This window comes from Tursiops truncatus, chromosome 6 (genome assembly GCF_011762595.2).
Source record: "Tursiops truncatus isolate mTurTru1 chromosome 6, mTurTru1.mat.Y, whole genome shotgun sequence".
In the NCBI taxonomy this organism is placed as follows: Eukaryota; Metazoa; Chordata; class Mammalia; order Artiodactyla; family Delphinidae; genus Tursiops; species Tursiops truncatus.
Window position 1 is genome coordinate 51,104,744 of NC_047039.1, and position 20,724 is coordinate 51,125,467.

The 20,724-nt window shown below is 37.8% G+C and overlaps 1 protein-coding gene across 2 annotated transcripts in view; it reads right to left on the reverse strand.

Moving 5' to 3' along the window:
• Window positions 1–372: 372 nt before the first annotated feature.
• The window catches only part of SNAPC3 (small nuclear RNA activating complex polypeptide 3), a 44,120-nt gene continuing 23,768 nt past the window's right edge, over window positions 373–20,724 (reverse strand). For both annotated transcript variants that reach the window (XM_019934862.2, XM_019934861.2), the window contains exons 4-9: window positions 20,143–20,247; window positions 18,171–18,320; window positions 9,578–9,660; window positions 8,203–8,367; window positions 5,247–5,354; window positions 373–693 (exon numbers count right to left, since the gene is read on the reverse strand). In XM_019934862.2, coding sequence (XP_019790421.1) covers window positions 546–693; window positions 5,247–5,354; window positions 8,203–8,367; window positions 9,578–9,660; window positions 18,171–18,320; window positions 20,143–20,247 — 759 coding nt within the window. In that variant the 3' untranslated portion in view covers window positions 373–545. The remainder of the gene's footprint in view (window positions 694–5,246; window positions 5,355–8,202; window positions 8,368–9,577; window positions 9,661–18,170; window positions 18,321–20,142; window positions 20,248–20,724) is intronic.

Genomic DNA, 20,724 nt, shown 5'->3' on the forward strand with positions numbered 1-20,724 from the left:
AGCGCTCAGTGTAAGATTAAATTACACAATAGCTACTCTTAATATTGTATTTATTAAATAAGCTGCTTTTATTAACTTCTCCCTCATTTTTATTACAGATATTTGGAGGATCTTTACCTTGGAAGCCTCATGGTACAAGGTGTAGCGCTCACATTCTTCAAAGAATTTTCAAAACACTTCCATCACTTGATGTATAATGATAGATGAGCAAAAAGCCCTCTGGACAAAGAGTGAATAGGCATACTACAGACTGGGAGAAAACCAGAATACTTGTATCTGACAAAGGATTTGTACGCAGGATACATAAAGCACTCCTACAAATCAATGAGACAACTCAAAAATGGGCAAAAAAGCACTGAATAAAAACTATGCTTTGGAATATTAAAATAATTTAATATATTTCAAAACATTTAAATACATTCAAGTTGCTTAATAAGACCTGTGATTTGAACTTTCTTTGCTGGGGTGGTAACTTCAGCTGATGGTCTCAGGTAGATCCTGCTCCTCGTGGCATTTCTTGGAAGTAAAGGGTACACATTTTGATATTAACTAAAGGTTCCAGGATCAACATAAGGATAAGCGAGGAATTCCCCCAGTTTGTTGCCTTCTGAATCATAGTGGAGCATTCGGAAGCAAACATCACAAAAGAAACATGGGTCCTCTGGTGCAAAACTGTCATTGTTTGTCACCCATCTGTAGTTAAAAAAGATGTATATTATTATAATCGACTTTTTCATGCTTTAATATGCTGCAGTAGTTATGACCTGTAATAATATGTATACATAACATTCCCACTATTGCCTTATTTTTGCTTATTTATATAGTATTTTATATAATTTTGTATACACATGTATACATAAGACATATCACTACCAATACCCTACAAGGCAAAAGGACAACTACATTCTGAAAGACTTCTTAAAGGTAAGTGGAAAAGAATGTAAATTCATACTTGAAAGCATCACATACTTGCCATGACATACCTATCCTTCAAAAACTGTTAACATAAACACAAATGTTTTCTTCTAATAGGCCATCTTGAAAATGCATAATATTAGATATACTACAGGTTTGATAAACTTTTTGCTTAATCTTTCTAACTGGTAAATTAGTACTGGTTAACTTGAAAACTCCAGCTTTTATTCTTTTTAACATCTTTATTGGAGTATAATTGCTTTACAGTGGTGTGTTAGTTTCTGCTGAATAACAAAGTGAATCCGCTATACATATACATATATTCCCATATCCCCTCGCTCTTGGGTCTCCCTCGCACCCTCCCTATTCCACCCTTCTAGGTGGTCACAAAGCACCCAGATGATCTCCCTGTGCTATGCAGCTGCTTCCCACTAGCTAGCTATTTTACATTTGGTACAAATCAATGCCACTCTCTCACTTTGTCCCAGCTTACCCTTCCGCCTCCCCGTGTCCTCAAGTCCATTCTCTATGTCTGCGTCTTTATTCTTGTCCTGCCCTTAGGTTCTTCAGAACCATTTTTTATTTTTTAAATTCCATATATATGTGTTAACATACGGTATTTGTTTTTCTCTTTCTGACTTAGTTCACTCTGTATGTCAGACTCTAGGTCCATCCACCTCACTACAAATTTCGTTTCTTTTAATGGCTGAGTAATATTCCATTGTATATATGTGCCACATCTTCTTTATCCATTCATTGTCGATGGACACTTAGGTTGCTTCCATGTCCTGGCTATTGTAAATAGTGCTGCAATGAACACTGGTACATGTTTCTTTCTGAATTATGGTTTTCTCAGGGTATATGCCCAGTAGGAGGACTGCTGGGTCGTATGGCAGTTCTGTTTTTAGTTTTTTAAGGAACCTCCATACTCTTGTCTATAGTGGCTGTATCAATTTACATTCCCAACAAGAGTGCAAGAGGGTTCCCTTTTCTCCACACCCTCTCCAGCATTTATTGTCTGTAGATTTTTTGATGATGGCCATTCTGACTGGTGTTAACTCATTGTAAAAACGCCAGGTTTTTAACCTAGAATTTAGGATTAAAATGTTACAGAGTGTATACAAATGGGAATATGGGCAACATTATTCAAATGAGATTTTGGTTTTTGACCTGAAATGTCACATTAAGTGAAAATGACATTTTTCAGTCTATCTGAATTCTGCATCCCATGGAATGTTTTGACATCCCCTGATTTCCATTTCGATCTGATAACTGATCTATCATGTTTTCCTATTGATCATTTAGAAAAGCATACTGTGAATATATGCAAATCAATCAATGTGATACACCATATTAACAAATTAAAGGATGAAAACCATACGATCATATCAATAGATGCAGAAAAGGCTTTCAACAAAATTCAACACCTATTTATAATAAAAACCCTCCAGAAAGTAGGCATAGAGGGAACTTACCTCAACATAATGAAGGCCATATATGATAAACCCACAGCCAACATCCTCCTCAATGGTGAAAAACTGAAACCATTTCCACTAAAATCAGGAACAAGACAAGGTTGCCCACTCTCACCACTATTATTCAACATAGTTTTGCAAGTTTTAGCCACAGCAATCAGAGAAGAAAAAGAAATAAAAGGAATCCAAATTGGAAAAGAAGTAAAGCTGTCACTGTTTGCAGATGACATGATACTATACATTGAGAATCCTAAAGATGCTACCAGAAAACTACTAGAGCTAATCAATGAATTCAGTAAAGTTGCAGGATACAAAATTAATGCACAGAAATCTCTTGCATTCCTTTACACTAATGATGAAAAATCTGAAAGAGAAATTAAGGAAACACTCTCATTTACCACTGCAACAAGAAGAATAAAATACCTAGGAATAAACCTACCTAAGGAGACAGAAGACCTGTATGCAGAAAACTATAAGACAATGATGAAAGAAATTAAAGATGATACAAACAGATGGAGCAATATACTATGTTCTTGGACTGGAAGAATCAACATTGTGAAAATGACTATACTACCCAAAGCAATCTACAGATTCAATGCAATCCCTATCAAACTACCACTAGCATTTTTCACAGAACTAGAACAAAATATTTAACAATTTGCATGGAAACACAAGACCCCGAATAGCCAAAGCAATCTTGAGAAAGAAAAACGGAGCTGGAGGAATCAGGCTCCCAGACTTCAGACTATACTACAAAGCTACAGTAATCAAGACAGTATGGTACTGGCACAAAAATAGAAATATAAATCAATGGAAAAGAATAGAAAGCCCAGAGATAAACCCATGCACATATGGTCACCTTATTTTTGATAAAGGAGGCAAGAACATACAATGGAGAAAAGACAGCCTCTTCAATAAGTGGTGCTGGGAAAACTGGACAGCTACATGTGAAAGAATGAAATTAGAACACTCCCTAACACCATACACAAAAATAAAACTCAAAATGGATTAAAGACCTAAATGTAAGGCCAGACACTATCAAACTCTTAGAGGAAAACAAAGGCAGAACATTCTATGACATAAATCACAGCAAGATTCTTTTTGACCCACCTCCTAGAGAAATGGAAATAAAAACAAAAATAAACAAATGGGACCTAATGAAACTTCAAAGCTTTTGCACAGCAAAGGAAACCATAAACAAGACCAAAAGACAACCCTCAGAATGGGAGAAAATATTTGCAAATGAAGCAACTGACAAAGGATTAATCTCCAAAATTTACAAGCAGCTCATGCAGCTCAATATAAAAAAAAAAAAACAAAAAAAAAAAAAACCAATCCAAAAGTGGGCAGAAGACCTAAATAGACATTTCTCCAAAGAAGGTATACAGATAGCCAACAAACACATGAAAGGATGCTCAACATCACTAATCACTAGAGAATTGCAAATCAAAACTACAATGAGGTATCACCTCACATCGGTCAGAATGGCCATCACCAAAAAATTTACAGACAATAAATGCTGGAGGGGGTGTGGAGAAAAGGGAACCCTCTTGCTCTGTTGGTGGGAATGTAAATTGATTCAGCCACTATGGAGAACACTATGGAGGTTCCTTAAAAAACTAAAGACAGAACTACCATACGACCAAGCAATCCCACTACTGGGCACAGACCCTGAGAAAACCATAATTCAAAAAGCATCATGTACCACAATGGTCATTGCAGCTCTATTTACAACAGCCAGGACATCGAAGCAGCCTAAGTGTCCATCAACAGATGAACGGATAAAGAAGATGTGGCACATATATACATGGAATATTACTCAGCCATAAAAAGAAACGAAACTGAATTATTTGTAGTGAGGTGGATGGACCTAGAGTCTGACATACAGAGTGAACTAAGTCAGAAAGAGAAAAACAAATACCGTATGCTAACACATATATATGGAATCTAAAAAGAAAAAAAAAAAAAGGTTCTGAAGAACCTAGGAGCAGGACAGAAATAAAGACGCAGACATAGAGAATGGACTTGAGGGGGAGGGGGAAGGGTAAGCTGGGACGAAGTTAAGAGAGTGGCCTGGACATATATATACACTAACAAATGTAAAATAGATAGCTAGTGGGAAGCAGCTGCATAGACCAGGGAGACCAGCTCGGTGCTTTGTGACCACCTAGAGGGGTGGGATAGGGAGTGTGGGAGGGAGATGCAAGAGGGAGGAGATATGGGGATATATATACATATAGCTGATTCAGTTTGTTATACAGCAGAAACTAACACACCACTGTAAAGCAATTATACTCCAATAAAGATGTTTAAAAAAAAAAAAAAAACATACTGTGGTGGGGAACCCAAAACAAACTTATGACACTAAATTCTTCCCTTTTCGTCTAAATGGCTTTTGACTCTGAGCCACAGTTAAATAAAATCTAAACATGCAAAACCACAACATTTTATGCAACCATATTCTGACCTCATTAAAAATGAGATGCAGTGTTATTTTTATCATCGAGAAGCTGTGGATGAAGCCAACTTTGTAAACTGCTAACAAGAGGCAGAAAGAATATGGCTCCCTGATGACATACATCACCCAGCATAAATTATCAACCAAACTAAAGTTTGACCTAATCCCTAGACTTCCATTATACATGATTCCTTATTGTCTAAAACATGGCTCTAACCTACTAAACTGATTTGTACTACTGTTTGTACTGCTTTCCTACTAGATAAAACCCTGTATATTATTTATATTCCGGAGTGTAAATCCTCAATTCAAAACAGAAAAAAACTGAAGTACCAAAAATCTAAAGTACTTGACTGTTAAAAACCAATACTTTTCAAGGAAAAATCAGAATCACTTACCTAGCTGTGTACATTTTACAAACAAAACATTTTCTGGTCCACAGCCAATGCTTCTTGATAAGAAGGGGATAGAGTGTCTTATCCAGGCAGTCATTATGATGCACAAGCCTTTTGTACATGAAAAAATAAATGACATTGTAGTGCAAATTTTTGTGATCCGTAATGAAATATATCCTTACCTCAAAATTAAGAACACAGTAGGTATATTTTTCAATTTATTGTGTTCCACAAAACACTTTCTCCAAAAGAGCATTTGGGATTAAACAATGTTTTCTTTCCTGTGAAACTTCCCAAATCCCTTTTTGGCCATGTGCACTATGACTCTTAAGAGGGAAATACGGTAGGCAGCATTTCTTGAATGTATTCCTTCAGAGAATCCTTGCTTTGCTCAACACGTAGTACACAGTCTGAGCAAGTGTACTCAGTACTATTTTACCTAGATTAAGTGGTTTTGTGTTACAAACATGGCTCTTTTTTTGCTAAAAGAGCTCTCATTAAAATCCAAATCTGGCTTCTGTTATAATGTGAATTGGTAGGACTTTAGTTTTAGGTGTCAGAATTCAGAAATTTTAAGTGGGAGTCAGTTCTCACTATGCCACTAATCAGCTTAGTGGGTTTGGATAAATCCATTAACCATGCTGGACCCCAGATTCTTCATCTGAAAAATGAATGGAATGCACAACAGTATTTTAAAGGCCCCTGATAATTATAAAATTTGATTTTTTTTTAGTAAGAAAGGGTAGCAATACATTAACTTCACCATCAGAAAATGATTAATAAACTTTTAATAGTTTACCAACTATTAAACTATGGAATGGCACTGAATGATTAAATCCTCCTGTAAGACAAAAATTACTTGCAGTCAGTTACATTAAAAAACTCCTTAGGAAAGCCCTACAGTGCACATGCTTAACAAGTGTAAATTGTTTTTCCAAGTTGCCTTGAATTTAAGGAATGACACTACAGCAATATGCCTACACTGTAAGAAATGTAAGGAAACTCAGATCACCAGAAAAAAGTCGACTGTCTTCCATCTTATGCTTATACTGAGGCACACTCCCCCTCATTTGAGTGAAGAGCAAGAACATTTTATAAAAACTTAAAGAACACTTTATCAAAGAAGTAAACCCATATAATTTTTTTTTTTTTTTTTTTTTTTGAGGTACGCAGGCCTCTCACTGCTGTGGTCTCTCCCGTTGCGGAGCACAGGCTCCAGATGCGCTGGCTCAGCGGCCATGGCTCACGGGCCCAGCTGCTGCGCAGCATGTGGGATCTTCCCGGATCGGGGCACGAACCCACATCCCCTGCATCGGCAGGTGGACTCTCAACCACTCTCAGCCACCAGGGAAGCCCCCATATAATTTTAAGTCATATAAATCTATGAGGTTTATGAGCTCTCCTGGCTCTTGCTTCATTAATTCTTCCGTAGAGGCAACTGTTTTCTATTCTTTTAACTGCCTCTTTTTAATTTAGCTCAACATCCCTCTGCAGAACTACGAAACTTTGGTTAACTAGATATTTAATGTTTAAATTATGACAAATGAATTAAACATCCCCCTAAACCACAGAATTGACTATAGGTTCATTTTACTGTGTAACACTTTTGTTTTCTAGCTACTAATTCTCTCGTTCGCATTTGCTTAGGTTTCAGTGTACCTGTCACTAATTCAGTTCCTTATTTGCTGACAGAATGGTAAAAATGCTTTCCAAATGGACTACATACCAATGGGAGGTCTAGCAGTCTCAGGACATGCTTCCTTTGTCCCCTGTCCTGCTCCAATCTCTGGACTAAGCTGTTCTCTAGGTCTGTTCTACAGCCATCATTCTGGGAGTTTGCTTTCCCATCATTCTGAGAGTTCCTTTTATGTCTTTCTTATCTATTCTGCTTTGCATTCCATGTTTCCTTTTTTCAAGGTTTACTCTTTGTGTAAAGTACTTCTGGTAGCTTCCTAAGAATGAGGGCATGGGAGGTAAATTTTTAGAGACCAGTCACTAAAACCCCAAAAAAGTGGAAGCAGGGACTTTCTAAAACCATCAGAATGAGTATATCATTGCTCCATAAAACAATCTGAATCGTCTCTCAGAAGAAATCAAGCCTAGGATAGAGCAGGGCTTATTCCTATATAATGGTCCTTCATAAACTGAGAGTTCCTAAATAAGGAAATGAATAGCCTTATCCATTAGAGGTACCAGCTATACAAAATTTATAACTAATCCCTAAATCTCATTTTAGACTATTTCATTCCTGACCACTCTAAATCTTTATCAAAGCATTAAAGCCTTCATATTTGTCAAATATTAGAATTACTCTTCTCTTTCCCCAGTTACCTTTTACCTCCTTCAAATTTGGGCAAAAAGAGAAGAAACCTAGAAATATAGCTGCAGATTTGCAAAGCAAAGGGCCTATCTGATATACAAAGTGGATGACTATTACCTGAATAATAGCTGTCCAATATACAAAGATACTTACTTTTATTTACAGATTTTTAACCCTTTAATAAACAGTAAAGTATTTCTTTTTTTATAATAAATATCCAGCTTGTATTGTTTGTCTTTATACCAGCACTGTCATAAAATATAATTTTTAAATATTTTTTAATGGAGGAAGGGGCCCATGGAGACTCACAGAAGTCATACACTGTCCTCGGGCAAAAGAGAAGCTTCAGTTATTTTTCTTTATTTTTGGCATATTCTACCATTACAAATGGCTCACACTGGTTAGTCACTAAAGTAATTATTACAGATTTCCCAAAAGACAAACAATAGAAGACGCAAATGGATGCAGAGTTGGTCACTGCATAGCAAGCAGTTATTTTTGCTGCTCCTGAACGAAGCTGCAGTGATTACCTTTATTCCTCTTATTTCAAACAAACAAAACTACCTGTGCTTTTATACTGTGAAATAAAGAAAAGGAAAACAGGACAAATAACAAAATGTTCTGAGTTCTACCACTTACCTTATGTCAGTAATGACAACAATGTGTTCACAGTCTCCCTGGTGACAGTATAAGTAAGGAAAACCCAGTTTAATACACAAGTCATTGAAAGTGAAATCTTCCATCTTAGCAGTCTGAAACTTTCCATACCCTCTATCATGGGACTCTGACCACTCAATGATGGTTCTGAGGAGGAAAACGGCAAGGATGTATCACTGCTCCAAGCGGTTTGCAACTGCATATTTCACAAAAGCCAGCTCACCGAATTAACTGGACAGCTACCAACTTGCAATGAAAACCAGAGTGGATGATACATGTTGCAAGTAGGAAGGAACTCTGAATTTTTCTGTATCCATTAGAGCAGCAGTTCTCAAAGTAAGGTCCTGAGACTCCCACAGAGGTTTGTGAGGTCAAAATTATCTTTACGGTAATCTTAAAACTCTTTTCAATTCTTATTCTCTCATAAACGCCAGTTATCTGGAGGCTATGTGATGTGTGTTATCACTTCAGATTGAATGGAAAATGTATAACGTCACTCTTCTCACTATTTTATTTTGTTCTGGAAAAGTTATTTTTCACAAAATTGTTATTAATGGTAACTGGAAAATTTAAATTAGTTAATAAAGTATTTCTTAGTTTCAATTTCTAATACAACTTACAGCTATAACCCACATAAACAAAAGCTCTTTGGAGTCAATTATTTACAGTATAAAGGAGTACGGAGACCAAGTCTGAGAACTGCTGCATTAGAATATAGATACAGATGGCTATAATGAAAGAGTTTACATAAACACTCAGAAAAAATATACATATGTACTCTATTTGCCAGGATACCAATAATAAAAGTATGGTAATACTTTTATGTAGATAACATGATGTCAGACATAGATTTTTCATGTTATATACATAAGCAACCTTACATACACATATCCACTCCAAACAGTATACACTGGACAAGCAGAAAAAATAGTGAAAGATTAATTTACTATCACCTAAACATGAAGAACAGAGATTAATAAAGTGTTTAAGTGGGATTTAATCTTTTTTTTCAGATGTATCTAAGGCTCAACACAAGATTTACTATAATTTCTGCAGGAAGAAATAATTCTAGATAGCTGGCAAAGATCTTGAAATGGTCTATGTATGTCTTTGGTAAGAAAATTTTCTTCTTGGGGTAAAAATTTGATTAACTTACTATAACCTAGGCCAACCAGATAACTTTGAAAATATTTTAAAAATTCAGAGACACTTTTTAACCCCAAAACAAACAAAAAACAATCTAACAAAATAATTCCTTGGCAAAGATTCTTAAGAGACCAACAACAGAATTTGTGGTGATAACCCTATTTTGACAACGGGAAACAGGAAAGACTTTAGGATTTTTGGAAAGTTATACCTGCTCAAATCTCTGCATTCAGGGTATCTTTTATCATTGTAAAATGTTCCTTCAAAATAAAAGAAGGCTGATTTATATAGGTCCTGAAAGAGAACAGATGGTATTGAGAGAAAGTACAGTATTAACAATTATAAAATTGCTCTAAGTATTAATTCCACATTTGTGTGTCATAAAATCACACTAATATGTTTTACAATAATGTCATGCAACTTCATAGAATATGTTCAGTTCATTAATTTATTATTTAACAGGAACCTCCTATGTGGGAAGTATTATGTTGGTTACCAGGGATAAAGATATAAAGACACAATCCTTGCTGCTATTTTCAATTTTATCCTTTTGTAGTTTTAATCACTAGGTTTGATTTAAATTTGTATACTGAGATTCATGAAAGGAACCCAATTAGAAATGAAATAAACTTTAACATTATTTTATTATATGCATACACGGCAGTGACAGTTATTTTGGATACCAGAACTAAAAACTAAACAAAGCCACATCTTTGATGTTTCCCCAGTGTTAATGACAATGATCGTGGAGCTATGTTGTTCTGTCCTCTTTTGTATTTTCAATGGGCTTTTATAAAAATTCCCCCTGTATATTTTCAGTAACTCTTAGGCAGGCAGAATGTGAATATCTATTCTTATTCAAGCAATCTTGCCCAAAGTACCATAGAATCCTCAGGTTTCAACTTTCAGACTACCAGACTTTCCATCAGAGGGGTGGTCTCTTAATCCTGACCTTATAACAGAATCATAAAAATACCACGGACCAAGTCTCACCTCAGATCCATTAAGTGAGACTCTCTGATGATGTGGCTCAGGCACCAATATTTTCCCAACCCCCTCAGGAGATTCAGATGTGCAACCAGCGCTAAGAACCACTCTGTTAGACTCGTCCTTCACCATTTGCTTAGAATTAGACCCTGGGTGAGAGTCAGAAGACCTATGTCTTTTTCCTACACTTACTCCTCAGACCTCAGTTTCCTCACCTGTACAGTACCTGCCATGCTATGCTATCTTATAGGATTGTGGTGAGAATCAAAAGCAGTTTATGAACTATAAAAGATATATAAGTTTCAGGCATTAAAATAATATCACCCTAAGATAGCCTAATTTCCCTCCTTCGAAGCTTCGATTTTTCTTTCTTATTTTTCTTCATTCCCCCACTTACAGACACCTGGCACTGGTATCAGACACCCTTCTAAGACTGGCTATGCTATTTCTTCTCAGACTACTCAACTGAACCTCCTGACCCTTTGTTTCCCCGTGTAAAATCTGAGTAAAGCCAATACGTTCTTCCCATGTGGTTGCAGAGGTAAAAGGATATAACGTACTATAATGCCATGCCTAGCTGCTGTAACACAAAACACACCACTTACTATACTTCTAAACCTTCAAACAGGTAAGCTAGGGTCCAAAATAAAGATTCTGAAAGAATCACTACTGCCTTATTTTGGAAACAAAACAAAGTTTAGTGTATATAAAAATATGTTCATATAGAACTTCATCTCTTAAGTGATTCAGGCAGCTTAAACCCTTTGGTGTAATTATTAATTAGAATGGGGACTCTAAAAGAACAATCTTTTCATTATATCTTTTTATTATATCATTATATAAATGGCTAGAAAAGAAGATGTGAGTAATCTCACTATCAGTTACTTTTCATTTTCAATGGTAACCAGGGATCCTCAACTAACTAGTTTCCCTATTTGTCAGCTAGTTTAGCTGACCAAGTTGCAAGGGAGGGAAATAACCAACTGACTTGGAAAAACTATAAGAAGTATAAGAAGTTACTTCTGTTATTAATCTAATGTAACCTAAAGGTCTACCTGTTACTATTTCAAATTTATAAACAAAGTAACTATGGATAACTAGTATGATCATTTGAACGAAGTCATTATCTATATGTCATTTTAAGCATCTAATAATCATGTACTCTCTTGCTATCATTCAAGTCAGCTGCGTTAGAAGCTCAGCAACATTCCTAAGATTTGCTGTGAGAAAAATAGTAATGGGGGAAAAGAAGTGTCAGAGAAGGCTGGGTAAGAAAATTTTTACAACTTAAATTTATGTTACCATTTTTCCTATACCCAGGCTTTACTTATAATAAGTAACAATAATGTGTGTGTAAAGTATTTTCTCAGAGTTCCTCTAAGTAAGACCCTTAAGAGACTATTGACAAAAAGAGATTGACTAATCTGAGCTATGTTAAAAAGATTGACAGATCAGACATTAAAACCTGAAGGACCATTAAAAACAGACAAACAAAAACAAACCTGAGCAGAAAATACTGACACTGATTTTATACATATATTTTAAAAATGTACTTCATTCTTGAACTACTATAGTCGAAAACAAACATTAGCAAAACATTATTTTAGACATGGCTTTTCAAAGAGATTTAAATACACTGGCCCAATTCTCCTAGTCCTCTCACACACCAAATTCATCAAAGAAAGCATTTTGTTCAAATCTTGTTTATTGGCTGGAAATAAGATTCTCATTTCCTCAGCTACAAGAGCTGCAAGTCACTAATTTGTTCCATGATTACCAGTGAAATACATGCCAAATGTCTCCCTGTCAAAAAAACCATTATAATAACTTAAGGACCTATTTTCAGTTTGTTAGGTGTAAAAATGGCATGGGGTAAACAGATGAAATAATTCTGGCAAAATGCTGAGAACTGTAATGGATACATAAGGGCTCCTTATACTATTCTCTTTTACATGTGTATGTTTAAAATTGTCCAAAGCAAAACTTTTTTTTTAAAACACTGTAAAATACAAATGCCAATCATTGAAATAAAAATCTTTCCACAGGTCAAACAACTATGAGTTCACCTTTCTAAAACATAGCTTAGAAAAAGGAGGCAAATGAAACAGGTCCCTGAACAGGCAAAGATTCCACAAAGCCCATGTACTAGAATCTTGCCGTTAATCACAGCACAGCTCAAGTTTTCACTCAGTGCTTGTTCACCAAATAAATAAAAGGGTAGGGAAAGATGTCTAAAGCCAGGCATAGTACCAACATGGCAAAGAATGTACGTGGGGCTTTGAAGGCAAGCTGGCAATGGTCTGAATCCAGCCTCTACCACTGCTTACTGAACACAGGTAACTCATGACGATGCTTTAACCCATCTTTTTCTTACCTGTAAAATGGTGATAATTCTTTCCAAAGATCCTGTACTATCAACTAGTGTACTATACAACTGGCACACGATAAGTGCTAAATAATCAGAGGATATTATTTTAATACATGGAAGAGGCAGAAACAATAAAACAGCAGATGGATAAATGGGACTATGGGTCATTTAGTCCCCTGCTTAGAAAGCTGCTGAAGGCATGAGCACTGATGTACAAACACAATAAACTAAACAAGTCTGGTTAAAAACACTCTCCAGGATTCCTGGAGCTAAGACTGATTCCCAGATCTGACGCATCGCTGTGAGCGGTCATGACATGGTCAGAATAAGTAGGGTGAATTCAGATTTTTCTTCTTAAATTGATCTTATAAACTTATAGCTACACCTTGTTATTCTTTTTTCCCCCAGAGTGGAGAAACTTTGCAGAAGACTGCTTCTCCTTTAAAAGATAAATCTTCTATTTCCTGGTGTGCATACAGCCTTGAGATTCCACTTGTTTCTCTTTAATGTTTACCTTCAAAAGCGCCAAGCTGGCAAACCTGAAGAACCCAAATATCTTAAAACCACTTTCAATATAACTCAAAAACTATGCTGGTCTCCATGCCAGTCACCCAAAAGACTGGAATACAGCCAGCCTTGTGGGGCAGACAAACATATCAAATGGTATCAGCATATTATTATAAAGCACTATAATGGACAAACGAAATGGGGCCAGAGTGGCAAACAGAGGACAGTCAAGAAGAACCTCATATAATAAGTGAGAGAAAGGGCTTCCCACCCATGTTCAAACACTCAGAGGCATAAAAAAGTATGGTACGCTTGAGCCAGATAATTTCATTGTGGCTGAAAGATAAGGTGTAAAAGCAGGGGGTGAACAATATAGAAAGTTAACTTGAGAATCACCATTACAAAAGGCCTTATATGTCAGCCTAAGGAGCTTGGACCACAGGCAACAGAGAACCACTGAGACTTTTAGATTGGAGAATGACAAGATCAATTAAAAAAAAAAAGTTTTCAAAAAGAACAGACTTATTCTTTTAGAGCAGTTTTACGTTTATCATAAAATAGGGAGGTACAGAGGCCTCCCATACACCCCCTACCCACCCCACACGCACAACCTGCCCATTATCAACACCACTCACCAGAGTGGTACATTTGCTACCAAGGAGGAACCTAAACTGACACATCATAATCACCCAAAGTCCACAGTTTACTTTACAGTTCACTCCTGGTGCTCGATTTGTTTTTGAAAGACATCTTCAGTGGCAGGTATGGGACAATCTAAAGGTGGGGAAACCAGTTAAGAAGTCTCTGTAATAGTTCCAGGAGAAGATGCTGAGGGCCCAAACTAAAGCATACGGCAGTGGAAAAAAAAAGTCTGGAGCTACTATGGCAGGATAAACAGCAACGGAAAGGGAGAGTTTCATCTGAAGAAAAAGGGAGATGGTAGAATAATGAGTTTAAGACTAATTGAGCTTGAGGTATCTGGGTTCATTTATTCAGCAAAGACTCGGCCACTTCCTCTGTGTCAGACATCATCACAGGAATACATCATTGAACAAAACACAGTCCCTGCCCTCATGATTCAAGGGAAGGAAGACAGATAAATATATAACATGATGTTAGGTAGTGATGAGTGTTCTTAGCATGTCAGGGGAAGAGAATACTAATACAGGGAAAGACCTCTCTGTCGACGCAACATCTAAAAGAAGAAGAAATGAGGGAGTGAGCCATCTGAATACCTGGTGAAGAACACTCCAGGGTGAGGGAACATAAGATACAAAGGCTCTGAGCAGGACCCTGCTTAGCATACATGAGAAAGAGCAAGAATGGCAGGTTGTTTGAAGGCAACAAGTGACAAAGAGGGTGTTAGGATATGAAGTTGGGAGGCAGACAGGACCAGATAATGGACCACAGTAAGGACTTTGTATTTTATTCTAGATATGAGAGAAAGCCACTATAGACTTTCAAGCTGAAAAGCAGCGGGATCTGACTGATACTTTACAGTATCATCTGGCTGGTACAAAGGATAAACAGAAGTGTGGAAAGGGGCAGGAGGAACAGTCACTAGGCTACTGCAAAAGTCCAGGCAAGAGATGATGATTTAACCAGCCTGGTCCTGTGAAGGAGCAAAGACATGGGCAGATCCTAAACATGATTTGAAAGTAGAGCCAAAGCACTTGCTGATGCCTTCAATGTGGGATGAAAAGGAAGCAAAGATGATTCCAAGGTTTTTAGCTAAGTCACCAGGTGTAGAATGAGTGTATTTACTGAGATGGGAACACTGGGGAAAGTACAGATTTGAGGAAGAAGGGAGAACTAGAGTCTGTTTTTGAACAAATTAAGTTTGAAACGGCTATTAGACATTCAGTAATTGTCAAGGAGGCAGTTGGATAAAATAAGTCTGGAGTTCAGAGAAGATGTTGGGATTGGAGATAAAAATCTGGGCTAGGAATCTGGATGAGATCGCCTAGGGAGTATACACAGAGGAGAGGTCTGAGGATTGATTCAAAGGGCTTAATAACATTTACAAGTCACAAGGATGAGAAGCATCCAACAGAAGAATTAAAAGTCAGATAGGAAGAAAATTAGGTGGGTGTAACATCTTTTTTTTTTAAATAAATAAATTTATTTTTGGCTGCATTGGGTCTTCCTTGCTGCGCACAGGCTTTCTCTAGTTGTGGTGAGTGGGGGCTACCCTTCGTTGCGGTGCGCAGCCTTCTCATTGCAGTGGCTTCTCTTGTCGCGGAGCATGGGCTCCAGGTCCATGGACTTCAGTAGTTGTGGCACACGGGCTCAGTAGTTGTGGCTCACGGGCCCTAGAGCACAGGCTTCAGTAGTCGTGGCACACGGGTTTAGGTGCTCCGCGGAATGTGGGATCTTCCCGGACCAGGGATCGAACCCGTGTCCCCTGCATTGGCAGGCAGATTCTTAATCAGTGCACCACCAGGGAAGTCCCGGTGGCTGTAACATCTTAAAAGCCAAGTAAAGAAAGTGTTTCAAGTAAGAAGGAATATTCAATTGTGTCACGTGCTGATGAAAGGTCAAATAAGATGAGAACTAAGTCTATGGTGGCATCAGTAAAGTGATTTTGGTGGAGTGGTGATGAATAAAAGTGAGTGTAAGACAAAGTGGGGGGAGAAAAAGAGAAACAATGAATTGAGGTACTATTATTAATTCTTCTTCTTCTTAACTCATTAACTCTTGAGACAGTTTACTGAGAAGAAAGCAAAAAGATGAGATGGTAGCTAGAGGAAGATACAGGGTCAAGAACAGGTTTAGAATGGGAGATGGGAGCTATTACAGCCCACTTGTGTACTGATGGGACAGCCAACAGAATGGAAAAAACTGATGATGCAGGGAAGAGAAGGGATAAAATACAAGAACAAAGTCCTTGGTTATGCAATGGCGAATGGAATCCAGTAGACACCTAGATTGGCTTTTGATAGCAGCAGGTTTAGCCCATCCATTGTTAACAAGTGCGAAGGCAGAATGCATGGGCAAATGGGTAAATGTGGGTAAAAGACAATGGAAAATTCTTTTCTGATAACTTATTTTCTCAGTGAAATTAACAGCAAGGTTTTCAGCTGAAGGTAAGCCACAAGGAAAGGATGTTGGCAGTTTCAGAAGGAATAAAACAGTTACCTTGAAAAGTGGCAGAGTGTATTGACTATAGAGAGGTGGTAAAAATGCCGGGCAGCACTGAGGCTAAGTGAGAATGCCCAGTGACGCTTACAAATAATGGGTTTGGAAACCAAGAGAGAAAGAGATTTACAAAGATTGGAGTATACTTAAAACCATGAAAACTGCGGGGATAGCCCAGAAGAACAATTTAGAATAAGAATTAAGATGGGGCTTCCCTGATGGCGCAGTGGTTAAGAATCCGCCTGCCAATGCAAGGGACACGGGTTTGAGCCCTGGTCCGGGAAGATCCCATATGCCACGGAGCAACTAAGCCCATGCGCCACAACTACTGAGCCTGCGCTCTACAGCCCGCGAGCCACAACTACTGAAGTCTGTGTGCCTAGCGCCTGTGCTCCGCAACAAAAGAAGCCACCACAACGAGACGCCCATGCACCACAACAAAGAGAAGCCCCCACTCACTTTAACTAGAGAAAGCACGCGTGCAGCAACGAAGACCCAGTGCAGCCAAAATAAATAAATGAAATTTATATGTAAAAAAAAGGCTGATTCTGCATTTATTTAAAAAAAAAAGAATTAAGATGAAACCTAAGTTATACTAACACCTATATGGCTGGTGATAAAGGAATGAGCCAAAAGAAGAGATTGTGATGGTTCTTGTCCAAACTCTTATCTCCATTCTAGTTGTTCCAAACATGCTGCCCATCTTAAGTATGCCAGTAAATCTGAGGTCCTCTGCCAGAGTTGTACCAGGTAACAGAATTAGGTCAAGCTTGCTCTATGATGAAATTCAGAAGGATCAAAGCCCTACTGTTATTGAGTAAGCAATCCCTTCTGGAAACTGTAGGTGGCCAGTCTGTCACTTGGGTCCTTTCTATCCTGATCCAATGAGTATGCAGGGTTTCTCTGTCCTTCTGAGAGCAGCACCCTGGGAAACACCAGCAAGGATCATCACCAGATATTATATCCCTGTATGCTTCGATCCTTGAACTAACAGGTTCTTCTATGGGCACTGATGCTCTCGGGTGGACTCCAACGCTTTGCTGGGGGCAGTTATGACAGACAAACTCATAGAATTTGAAAGAGAAGGGTGAACAGCAACTTCCAATGCTACAGTGATGTCAAAGTGTATGAACATGGAATAGAGACCTATTGGTTAGACAATTAGGTGGCCTATGACCTTAGAAAGAAGAGTGTACAGAAAATGGTTGAGAAATAAATGGGAAATGAAGAAATCAAAACTGAATATAGCCTCATCTTTAAAAAGGTCTTGATGACAAAAAGAAGGGAAGAGGGACTTCCCTGATGACGCAGTGGTTAAGAATACGCCCACCAATGCAGGGGACACAGGTTCGAGCCCTGGTCCAGGAAGATCCCACATGCCACAGAGCAAATAAGCCCATGCGGCACAACTACTGAGCCTGCACTCTAGAGCCCACGAGCCACAACTCCTGAGCCCACGTGCCACAACTACTGAAGTCCATGCACCTAGAGCCCATGCGAAGCAACAAAAGAGAAGCCACCGCAATGAGAAGCCCACACACTGCAATGAAGAGTGGCACCCGCTCGCCATAAATGGAGAAAGCCTGCACGTAGCAATGAAGACCCAACACAGCCAAAAATCAATCAATCAATAAATAAATTTAAAAAAAATAGAAGGGAAGAGATAAGCTTGATGGAATGGCATAGAAGAAGAAAGCATTTACCAGAATGTTTATGAGCCTGTTCACCTAAAATCACTATTTCCTTAGCTTATTATTATTATTTCCACTTGTTTTATGAGTGTTAGAAAAAAAAATCACCTTACTTTGCTGATGTGTTCAGGGGCTTGGTCAGGAGTGTTGCTGAATTCCCCACCAATCTGGAGGTCACTGACACAGCAAATTGAATCCCTCAGTTCCGTGAGCTTTTGACTGCCCAGTACCAGCATCGTCTGGTATGGTTTGTGTTCTTTGTGCTACGAGTCAGACAGTAAATAAATCAGTGTTCACTTAGAGACAAAGCAATTAAACTACAAATCCTGTCACGACCAGATCTAAATTAAGTTACTAGTTTTCTTACTTTAAGTTATTCCCATAATACGGTGTCCTGTGTTTTCTTAGATTCTGCATTTGTCTACTCAGCATCGATTAATTATAGCTCCAAACTAATCGCCAAAGTTGTTTACATCTCACCTGTGATCCAGAGCCCATACTCTAAAACCATCTCTTTTATCTAACTCTCATATACCAAGTCGATATTTCCCCTGTCCTAAGTCAATCCAGAGCCAGGTACCAGAAACTAGGGACAGCCTGATAGCCCAGAGCCCACTGGAATTATTCAAGATAGTCAACCCTAAACTGTTTACTCTGCCCTGCCATGTCTTTCCCATGGAAACCCAATAAAGGCTGTGGCCTATGCTTTTCCCTTGCCTCCTGAGTGATACTGGCGCTTCCCCCTGTGGCACTGCATGATGTGGCATACCCTTTCCCCTCAGGAAATGTAAACAATAAAAATCTTTCAATGGCACTGGCCTCTAGTGCTGTCACTCAGTCACCTCCATAAATTAAAATTCTATGAGTACAACTGAGATACTTGGTGCTGTGGTCTGACTGCTCATGTTTGTCCAAAATTCACACATTGGAATCCTAAGACCCAATGTGATGGTGTTAGGAGGTGGGGCCTTTGAGGGTGATTAGGTCATGAGGGTGGAACCCTCATGAATGGGATTAGTGCCCTTATAAGACAGAAGTATGTAACCCAGAAGAGGACCCTCACCAGATGCTGGCATGCTGATCTTAGACTTCCAGCCTCTAGAACTGTGAGAAACAAGTTTCTGTTGCTTATAAGGTACCCAGTCTGTGCTATTTTGTTATAGCAGCCAGAAAGGACTAATACACTTGGCAATAAAACTTTTTTAGTTTAAGCTGAATTTTATAATCAAGATGCTACTAAAGTGACACTGACATGAAGAGCCTTTGGAATATAACTTCACTGTCTTTTAAATTTTCCTGGAAGTTACCTCATTGAAGTCAAGCAATCTATACACTACCCGCATGTTATAAATGCAGAGGTTTGGTTTTATTGGTTTTGTTTTGCTTTGTTTTGATTGATAATTTGAGGTCTTAATCAAACAAGGTAATTAGTACTATTTCCCAGATAATTCATAAAAGTCTATTCACAAGTGCAATTTATGTAGAGTAATATTTCAATGAAACCTTATCAAAGTTTATGATACATGTATTTGGAGAATCAAGAATATATACACTCTGGGCTGAGATAGAGTTCTCTTTATTAGAGACTCCTAAGGAATTCCTGGATACCCCTGACCTGTTAACTTTCTGCATTTTCATCTAAGAAGAGCTGAATTTAGCTAGTTCAATAACTTCCCAAAAATTTTGAATTGGTGGAAAAAAAAACCCACCCCCCTTCCTTCACCAGTTTTTCTGCAAAAAAAAACACAAAAAAACCCCCGATCCTCAAGAATTCATATTTTCAGAATCACTGTGGATTTACATACCCTTCCAGTTGCTACTAATACAGAAATCAGGTATACATTCCAACAGTGTAACTGTAATCCTATTATTCAAGAGATAATTTGAAATCTGACCTAATTTACCATATTCCTTATATAAACAAGAACCCAAGAATATAGACAGAATGTCATATGAGACAGCATATGCTTGCATTTATTTTGGTTCAAATAAGGTTCACATAATTAAACTTCAAATAATTAAATTCTTTGACAAAAGTCAAAGTCACTCACATTATCTGTGAATCCAAAAGGTTTTACTACTGACCTTATGAAATATAACAGGGTACAAGATATTCACAGATAGGATAAGCTCTCCTTCTTCAATCATGTCTGCTGGATTTTCAGGCTTTTTTCCTATGGCATGTGACTCCTGAAGAAGGAAAATAAGTTAATAAGACATTAAAATCAGACACTGTGACCCAGATCAGAGGCAGTGTAGAATAAGGGTTATAAGCAAGGGCTTGAGTCAGCCCTGGGTTTGACTCCTAATTCCACTTCAAGAAAATTGTTAAAAACCTCTGTAAGCTTTAGTTTCATCATCTATAAAAAACAGAAAATACTTATTTTACAGAATGGATGCTGGAAATGTATAATAAAGCATCTAATAAGACATTTGGCACTAAGTGCTTAGCAACTGATGATAAGACAGGAGTATCACCTAATGTTGGTATAATACTGGCAGTTACTAACACTTTTACATGCCTCCTCTCATATTATCATGAAAGCTACTTGATGGATGAAGCTTAGGTTCACCAATTTACCCAAGGTAAATCAGAGTTAGAATGCAAAAACAAATCTGTTTGACTCTAAAACCCGTTTTTTACTACACTGTCACATCTTTAATCCA